The 9936-nt window shown below is 40.4% G+C and overlaps 1 protein-coding gene across 3 annotated transcripts in view; it reads right to left on the bottom strand.

The window, feature by feature from the left end:
- Positions 1-888: 888 nt before the first annotated feature.
- The window catches only part of LOC111252527 (ras-like protein family member 10B), a 20852-nt gene continuing 11804 nt past the window's right edge, over positions 889-9936 (bottom strand). For all 3 annotated transcript variants that reach the window (XM_086992101.1, XM_022810612.2, XM_086992102.1), the window contains exon 5: positions 889-9579. In XM_086992101.1, coding sequence (XP_086848227.1) covers positions 9371-9579 — 209 coding nt within the window. In that variant the 3' untranslated portion in view covers positions 889-9370. The remainder of the gene's footprint in view (positions 9580-9936) is intronic.

The raw sequence follows: 9936 nt of genomic DNA on the forward strand, positions 1-9936 counted from the left end.
ATTAAAAGTGGGCGACTTCGTGTGCCATACGTACAACAGATCAATTAACAACGATGATTAATTACGTATCGTGGTGCTGTTACTAAAATCGTGCTTGTTTGTATCAGTTATTAAAAACAGGTCACCGATATTGTGTCGATACTTTTACCAGGTACCTGTAGCTCTTCCAGCCATAAGTGAAACATGTTTATATTTACCAATTAAAGGTAGTGGGAGCCCTATGAACAGATATACGTTGCGCTTGTGAAGCAGTTCATAACGTATATATTCTTCCTATGATCGCGCGTTGCTGTTTCCTTTACGCGTTATACGTAAACGCTGTGGCATATATCAGCTCAGTTCTCCATAGAGAGTAAGTCTGCTTTGCGTCCTAATCGTAGACTTACCTATCTCTCTGGCTGGTATGTGCAGCTATATCGGGCCAGTTTTTTTCAGGTGGAAATCCTACGGTCGGATAATTCTGAATAACAAAACAACGGTAATAATCTCAAATATAAAATAATTTTCGCCGTAAATTGCGTTAAGATGCTGGTAACTAAGCCAGCAGAGGAAAAAAATAGTTCATCCGAATCCGCCGCAGTCTGCTGAAGTCAATGATCGAACTTAGTTACCGACAGCAGTAGGTCTGTAAAAATGCGTTCCCGTAAGAGCGCTGTGATGACCTCCCAGTCCTAGGGTCTAGGGACCTAGGGTCTAAATTCAAAGCTGGCCGTAGACACGTTTTCAATGCCGCTGGGAAGAAAGGAAAGCTTAGTGTTAACATTAGAAACAATTGCGTAAACGTAGGTTAATGTAGGTTCCTTCTATTTTGTTTCTATGCGCTTCCACTATATTTTTTCCGAAGCTTTGAGAACAATTATACAAAGCTTAAGCAAAGACACCAGTACATCCATAAAATGTAATTAACCCTTGCTCATTTATTTGTCCACACGGTTTGTTCATGCTGTTTGTGTTATAATTCGATTACTTTTTCGTCTGCTTTTGTTTTGTTCTTTTTGCACTTACCATAACATACTTCTATGTATGATTACTGTGAATTTTAGCGTTTTTCTTTTGTTATACTTCTGCTGAATTTCGATTCAATTTCCCCATTCCATTGCGGTCTACTTATTTAGGCTTATTGTTTTGTCATGTGTAGGCATACCATTTGATCATAATAATAATAGTAGCAATATACTTTGCTAACAAATTTGCAAGTACAAAACCGTATCATCGATGTATGTTTCTTGCGGAATTAGAAGCCACGAACCCTCCTCGCTACTACGCCACTCCATGAAGAAATCCATATTGTTGATTTCTGAACTGCCCTCAGACGTCTCATGCAACTCCGTTCAAGATGTCTGTTATCATATCTCCCAATGCGATATTCACAGATGTATATTTTTCCTAATATATCCTAATTAATGTATAACCCTACCGTTCACGGCGGCCGATCTGCCCTGTCCAGCCTCCACTTCAGAGCGTTAAGCTGAAGTTTTAGCCGGGCACAATTAGAACATTCATGCTAGATGTATTGTGTATATGCATGTATAATACCACAAGATACTCTGGAAGTCACTCAATCCTGTGGCGTTTGTAAAAAGGTTGCAGGACAATCCACCGTCAGGATAACGCTTTAGGATGGGGGAACACAGCTCCGCAACACGTTGCGCTACTCCGTGCATTTTCTCTTTCGAGGTAGCACTTTCCGCACTGTAGTCTTTCACGAAAATTTCAGTATAGTCTCTAACGCGTATCTCTTATTAGAATTATTTCAACGGGACACCGGCATTTCCGATAGGATTGAGTAACTCATTCAACGCGAGTATGACATGGTATCGCTATGGCGGATCGCTACACAGTCTGTTGGATGCGATAGAGGTATGCGACTCTGCATATAGCTCGCGGATGTATGGAGATAATGGCTTGAATGTACTTGCGTATGCGGGTTCTTTTCCAACTTTATACAAGTTTCTACTTCCTTGTAAAAGTTTGTCCTTGTCTATGTTTAATCATGCGTATGACGCGACGGCGTCATCATCATGCACTATATGAATTTTCATTGCTAAACCTACCTATTGCATTTATACTGTTATCATGTTGTGATGCTGCCTCTGCTGCGATCGTTCTAATCTTTTTGTCCTCCACTCTCCCGATGGATGAATGAATGGTTTCTGTTTGTGAACTTCATTCGTCAGTTCAGTGTTCGCGTTCGCTTGTTCAAAAATCTACGGCAAACCGGTGCCACGGCCTGTTTTACTAGGGCGAAGGCCGCCGGTCGTGTGGTCGCCATCGCAAAGGTACTTTGCGTTGCGTCATTACGACATCGCCATATCTTCATTTCGTCATTATTGTTATGCAGTATGTTAATGTTTATATTCTTAATACGTCATTGTATTCATTGAGAAGACGGCAATGTGGACTATTTCCGTCTTCGTATCTGGAGGTCAGATGCGTGGAGGTGTATTTGCGTCAGAAGCACACGATGTAAGTGGCCTCTTGCTGTTTTTTCTTCATAACTTCTTCCACAATACGGCACGTCCGTTACATAGAAGAAGAATTCTATATAGTTGTTATGATTACTCCCTCTGTGGCATATGGCGTGGTGTCAGCTACGTAAGATCGGAGGGAAGTGCAGTGCGGAAGAATAACTATCCTTTTTTGCATTTGTTACTCGATGCCTTTTCGTTGGTAAGCCTCCCGTGTTTTCTACTTGGTGCTTAGCACCAAACTATAAAACACAAGAGGCGGATCATTGTGAGGATTACAAACAAAACCAGAAATTTACTGTGCCATTCTTAAGCTTGGCATTTGATCTTATTTGTCTTTTGGCTCTGCCTATATATGTATAGCCTTAACCATGACAACATAATTCAGGCTGTCCCCAGATATCGGGCTGCGGAATAATGTTTTAACAGGATGTCAAACAGTGCTGGCAATCTAATTGGGTCCTTTCTTGGCAGCGGATGTCGTACATTGTTTTCCTATTCTAGCATGGAGCCGTATTGAGCTGGCGCACGCCCTGCCCCACACAGTTAGCGTTTAGATAGCTGAATTGGTCAAACCACGCGACTTGCCATTAGAAGCATACGTATAAATAAAGCTCAACGTATTGGCTACGGGATTCAATTGTGTTTACTTTACCACCAAACCAAGTAGACTGCGTGGTTTTGTCATGAAACACTTTACATAGATGCACAACGATTGTGGATTACATAAGCTGAACTCTCAAACGTGGGCTTAATAGCCCTTGCATCCGAACGAGCAGCTACCCGTTGTTAAGCCTTCCCCTTATCATGATTGAGTGATCGCCTTTCCAAAATGGCCGCGATGTTCCGCCGTTTTCTAGGAATAGTGATAGTTGAATAAAATATAATTCAGCTTCTTTTAGTGGCTGTTGGCGCTGCTCAAGTATGCGGAATACGTACGTTTTTCCACCACGGGCCCAGTAAATGTGTGCATGTCTAATCGCGTCGTTTGTTGTACACATGTGCATTACTGATAGAGGAAAAAATACCAAAGAACATTTTCTCGGCTTGCTTCTGATCGCATAGCCTCTGTTCCAGGTCGTGTGAGAGGCAATTGTACCGATTTGATAGATAAACGGATCTAATATATAAGTGTTAGCTACTTGGCGTGGCATCGCTGATCAGTAACGCGAACTCGCACGTATCTAACTCGATCACGATTACTATTGTTGGTGTCTTGGATCCTCTTACGGTAGAACCATGTTATCGACGGTTTCAACAGCAGCCGTCCCATATACGAAATGTCTAGGAAAATTACAAAATGACACGCACAAAACGCTGTAATGTAAAATCTTAATAAATATGGAAATGTGAATCGAATTAGCTATTAGCAACAGGTGGCGCTAGTTGCGAAAACGAGTACAATAACCATACGACCTCAAAATTAACTTCTATGTATATGGAAATCTACGTATAGATGAACTATGTGGTTTCTAGCTACCTTGCTAGCTAAAAACCAAGGCAGCCAACGAAGATGGGTTTATGGATAAAGAAGAACAACAACGGAAAATACGTTGGCTGCTCGGACGACTATATATATGTACGTATCGTACGAACAATCGTCAAGCCTCGTAATTAAACGTAGGGTTCACGCACGGCTAGTGCAAGCTATGTTACATAGTGTGACCAAAGGTCTACTATACTTTTGTTTGATTTATACAAACGTAACATCGAAACCTTATCGTATTCTAGTGTTCGTTCCGGTTACGGTCGTTGACCGTTTTTTAGTAGGAACATGTGTGCCGTTTCTGATTTGCGACAAATTGGCTTGGGATAAATTTTAGCTGGGTACTTCATCGGCCCGAAAGGCATCGAAAACAACATACCGTTGTTCACGGTGCAGACAGCCCATGAAAAAATAATAGCAGTTATCTCATTGGGGGAGATGATCTATCGCCTATTCGATCAACCAAATATATGCCAAAAAATAACTTCTTTGGGCCTATTTTGGATTTTCGAAACAACATTTAGTTGACTGTTATTATTGTTTCTAAGAGGTCCGTGAACATGAATCAAGCATCTTTAAAAATCGCTTGTTACTATTTTAGGCTTTAGGCTAGGGGGGTATTCGAAACGAACGAATTCTGGATAAGCATGTCAGCCAGAGATGTATTTGTCTGAATATCAATGTCCATATGGCACCATCTTTTCCCGAACAGCGTCTATGTATACGGTACATGTAGAGGGTAGTCGAGCACTTCGGTATCTTGGCCATATTTTCATGTCATGAAAACAGTTAATGAAAAGAGAAAACGTATCTTCAGAATATATAGCACAGACTCTGAGAACTAGCTAGCTTACATAGTTGTGCCACATCGTAACTAATGAAAAATATTATGATAATAAAAAAAGGTTATGGTAAATAAATATTAGGGTTAGTCTCTTGGTAAACGAATGACCCATAGACGGATCCTTTTTTGCATGCTTTACAAATAGGGGTTTTCGAATCTCCGTAAAGTAATTATATCTGAAATAACATAGCGATTGAATACTTTTGAAAAGTTACAATATATATATATATATATATATATATGTATATATTGTAACTTTTCTTTATTACATATATATATATATATATAGTATTGACTGTCGAAATGATGAACTGCACACTAAGTCACCGTTGCTTTCTATATTAGATTGAGTCTACTTATTGTTAGCAATGAGCGTAATGTGAAGAGCTTCATGCTCTCTCCGCGACCCTGTAAAAGACTCATTTTGTTCCTATACAGTTCTCGCATCCAAACTCGCACCTAGACTGCCGATTGTTTCACATCCAAGTCCTGTTTCCGGGTGGCCACATTCTGTGGATGCCGTCCTTTGATCGATTTCTAGCGTCACTTTGGCACACGTCTATTTACAGATTGTCTAAAACTAGTATCGTTGTAAGTGGCATCTCCAGTGTGGAACAAGAACCTATTGGATAGGATGGCCTTTTGGATTTGGGCTACACATAGTTCGTATAGTGAAGCCGGACTGTAGCCTTATTGCGCACGATAAACAAGCCATTCTATATACACAGATGTAAGATAAGGTACCCAAATACCCTCGTAAAGTCAATGACGTTCGCCATAACCGTCTCCGCGGAAAATGTCACGGCGTATGAAACTCCTGTACGCCTTATTTTGTTCTCCGGAGGCTCTCATTTTGTCCCACACTTCTTGTGGAGTTAGTTAGGTTCATCATAGCGATATGGATGCGCCCTTCGCAGGATAACTTTACGGGTTTGCTTCATATTTGCTCTCTCTATACATATATATATGGCGAATGTAGGTCCCGCTTACTATATGTTACATTATTAGATGAAAAGATCTAATATTTATCATATCTAATTATTTTTGTTAGCAACGTAGTGACAGTCGTAAACGTAACTGACTCCTATTCTGTTCTATGAGGCGTAATATTAGAAATCTAACGAACAATTTACGGTAATCGGTCTCACAAGCAAGCGACAGAGCTTGCGTCTTCGCTAGCTGATACTGCGAAGAAACGTAAAACTGAAAAAACGTTACGATAACATTTGAAAATGATAAAATGAATGCTAAGAAGGGGTGTATTTCATGTAAAGCCCATAAGAGTTATACGTTTACATTTAAATATCCGAGTATATTAATGTGCATCGATGCTACAAATCAACAGGCACTGCGATGGAGGCTGATGAATAAATTTCACTTCTATATAATATTTAAATCAAATCTACTGCGGTATTTGCTCGCGTGTGCTGTGTGCTTGTAAAGTTTCGCTCGCAAAACCGTGTAACATGTCAATCTGTCGGTCTAAAGGGCTGAGCGATGGTACAAATTTACCGGCGCTCTAATTAAATAAAAATATATTTTTGCAAATTCAACCTTGTTAGGATATGTAGGGTAGTCTATCAACGCAACCTAAGTCTTGGGGTTCCGTTGACAGAAATCTCCAAAGCCTTCGCCTAATAACTTCGGCAAACGATGTAGCTAATAAAAGAATCCCATAGATGAGAGTAATTACGATCAAGAAAATGCACCTACACTGGAGCTATTATAGTTCCTTCAATGTAAATGTGAATCCCTAAAAAATCTATTTAGAAAATTAAACAACAAACGTAAATATTTGTACCATCGCCCTCCGTAGCCCGAAGTTAACTTGTCTTGTTATTTCAGCATCTACGAAATACCGTCACGCGGTGTCGTCACAATATTTATTATAAACTTCCACACAACCTCTGCTGCAAAACAAATTCATCATAAAATTCAAATGGAGAACAGATTTTTGTTAATCGGAATAAATTATACAATACCTTTGGAACCTACTACACTCAGTGTCTAATATATGGTCTCCAATTTATTTCTTGGCTGTGTTATTGCCTGGGGAAAAACCATGTATATTTACTCAAATTTAATCGTATTTATTTCTATTGAGCTTCAAATGTCAATGATGACGGGACAGCCCATTTACTCGATGGACAGTGGATTTGCTAAAGACCCAACGAATTCCTGACCCATTCTATCACAATATGCCTGTACCAAGGCTCATTCAAATCGCTGATTGCTGGCTTAGGTAATCATACTTCATGAACAGCGTTTACAAAGAACGCTGACTGACCCTCGTTGCACGGAGTACTGCCCACTACCTTTTTGGAAAAATCATTTTGGAATAAGCTTTGTGGTCGACACAAAAGAAACAGGCTATATTTGCAGGATTGTATATGCTCGCCTCCGAATCATAGCCCGTTCATATCCGGTCGCCCTGTCTTGCGTAACGGCACGGGTATTTTTCGATGAGAATTGTCATAGAAGTTTGTATTAAGGCAAAGCTGCATAGTACTCTATGGGTGGATATACGTAGGTATAGATCTATGGTGCAATCTATGGTACAACCATGCTTCGCGTTCCATATTTTTGCGTGTCAGGACACCGATGCCATTACGCATTGCCATTTCTAAGCACAGTTAGTTATAATCAACGTGACGCACCCGTATGTGTGGAGTATATGTCGTTAGTATTATCGGTTTTTGCTACTATTTGGTATTATGTATATACTAGATTATTATTAATATTGTAGTTTATGTTAATATTACTACTGTGTATTTTTTCAGTATTTATTCACTTTCCAGGTGCAATTGGGCTGGTTTCAATTTGCCTAGCGTCCGCAAACCATTGGCCTTGTCATTGTTCGTGTTATGTCAGGTGATGCGTATTCGAAAGGCGTGTTCTTTGTATTTCTCCCCCCTCTGTATGTCTGTGTAGGTCTCTGTGTGCATATATGTCTGCCTGCCGGTGTTTTAGAGTTTATGTCGGACTGTTATCACCAATACCGTATAACGTGCCCTGCCAATACAGCGAGTCGGACCTTACGGTGCCTTCAGTAATCCCTACGCTCATCCATCCGACTAGGTCTGCAGGTGATGAATCATCATGTGAGCGTGAACTTAACGACCTTTGCTAACAACATAACGAAACCGAGTCTTGGGGGTACATCGCACGTGAGGGCTCTGCGTCATGATAAATACACAAGTCTTAAGGTAATCGAATTGGTTGAAGAGGGACCGCCCTTATCTTCTCTACATGCAAGTCCACGTTGATTCGACTCTGTCAATATATGTATATAGCTCTGTCCCTAATAGTATACGGCAATCGGTAGCTCTAGCGATCGGTAAAACAATTATATAATTACGTTATGTCGTCTTAGTTGTGAGCGATTTTCGATGCATCCTTCAAATTTGTTTTATGTATGCATATATATATATCTCTTCCAAGGGATGTTTGATCTTCTTTTGATTCCCCTGTTTCTCGACAGTTTAACTCTACTTATCTAGTGTTTATGTGTTATTTAGTTTACAATGAGAGAATAACTTATTTTCCTAATTTAATAGAAAGATGAGTTATTTTTTTTTGAGATTTCTCCAGCATTGGTTCCTGTAATTATATGCATTCCCTCTGCAATGGTCCTGCTTGTCTATACAGGCAGACTGTCTAACACTGGTACGAATTAAAACTAGACCCCTTTGTCCTATACAAAATTCTCTTACAGATTATATTCTAGAAGTGCGACAATGTTCGTGTTCAATGATACCGCCATTTCTTTTCTCCAATTTATTGTGCCGCTGACTCTTCATATATGGCGGGAACCATGCGGCTCCAATCTTCGGTATTCTTCGGAGAGAATTTCCATTTCACATGAACGCTAATAGAATCCTCTTTTGAAGAAGAGACGATACGTGGTGAACCATTATTAAGCTACGTACACATGCTTTTGTTGTTGTTATTACCATAGTCAGTGTACTTTATTTTTTAGCTAGAAAGTCACCTGGATGTATTCTGCTTTCAGGTCGTCGAAATTTTCATAAGCATACCGTGCTTTTGTTCGATATTTTCTGCCAAGCATAAAACTAGCCGTAACGAACATTTAGTTAAAAAGGTGCCGAATCCTTACATTCGTCCTCAATAAGGATCATAATGATTTTGAAGCTTTGCCAATTCAGCGCTTCAATCTCGTGAAGCCTCCGATCGGTTCCTAGTCCGCATAGGCGGGACAAGTTCACGCCATCAATTTTCCATAAAGATGAGTTCGGGAAAGTACGTTGTCGTGCGACAACCTTTTTTGCATCTTGTGCGTTTTTTTTTTCGTATATTTGTTGTTTCATTTTACGTTATTTCGACAGGTGTTAGTTAAATGGCTGTCATTATTGTTTTTCTAGTTCTGGTCACTTTTTGTTATTAGAAATGGTTCGTTATAGCTGGCCGTTCGCTGTCGCCTTGTTACGTTTGTTTTGATTGCCTGCAATCATCGATTACTGGGCGTGTTCAAATAAGGCGCGGGATCACGTCGTAGCAGTCCCGGGCCGCCTCCAGTTTTCATGTACGAGCTGGAGGCGGCCTCTACGATCATCACGAGATAGCACACTTCTTGTCGCTGGCCTCGTGGTGTTCACGGGCTTTCGTTGCCGAAGATTCGGGCCGATGTCCTTCAATGGTCCGTGCGAGCTCGCGAAACAGTGACACAACGTGCCAATTGTATTTCGCCGAGCATTCGACGTAGCCGCACCTCCAGTGTTTCTTCACGAGGCCGGCGACTTCGCGATGTTCTCGTACTTCTCCTGCGGTAACACATGCAAAAAGATGTGAGCAAATAGCCACAGAACGTAAGGTAGCAGCACTTTCGTGCCGTTAAGTGACATTCAGGTGATCATTGGATGTTGTAGTTGAAATGATTAGCTATGAAAGACCACCCTACTGATTTAAGTTACAACATTTTCATCGTTAATCGAATATTATACTATTGCAATAGTTAGTCGACGATCACAATGCAGGATTACTAAGAACTCACAGTGCAGCTCTGCAGGGTTTGGCACAAGTAAAGCAAGGGTTTGTCCACGTTTCTACGCACGTTTAATTCGATCTGATTAAATCATAACCGTTTACTGCACACATGATTAAATACGTCTATATATATA

This window comes from Varroa destructor, unplaced genomic scaffold, assembly GCF_002443255.2.
Source record: "Varroa destructor unplaced genomic scaffold, Vdes_3.0 BEIS01000006.1, whole genome shotgun sequence".
Lineage (NCBI taxonomy): Eukaryota > Metazoa > Arthropoda > Arachnida > Mesostigmata > Varroidae > Varroa > Varroa destructor.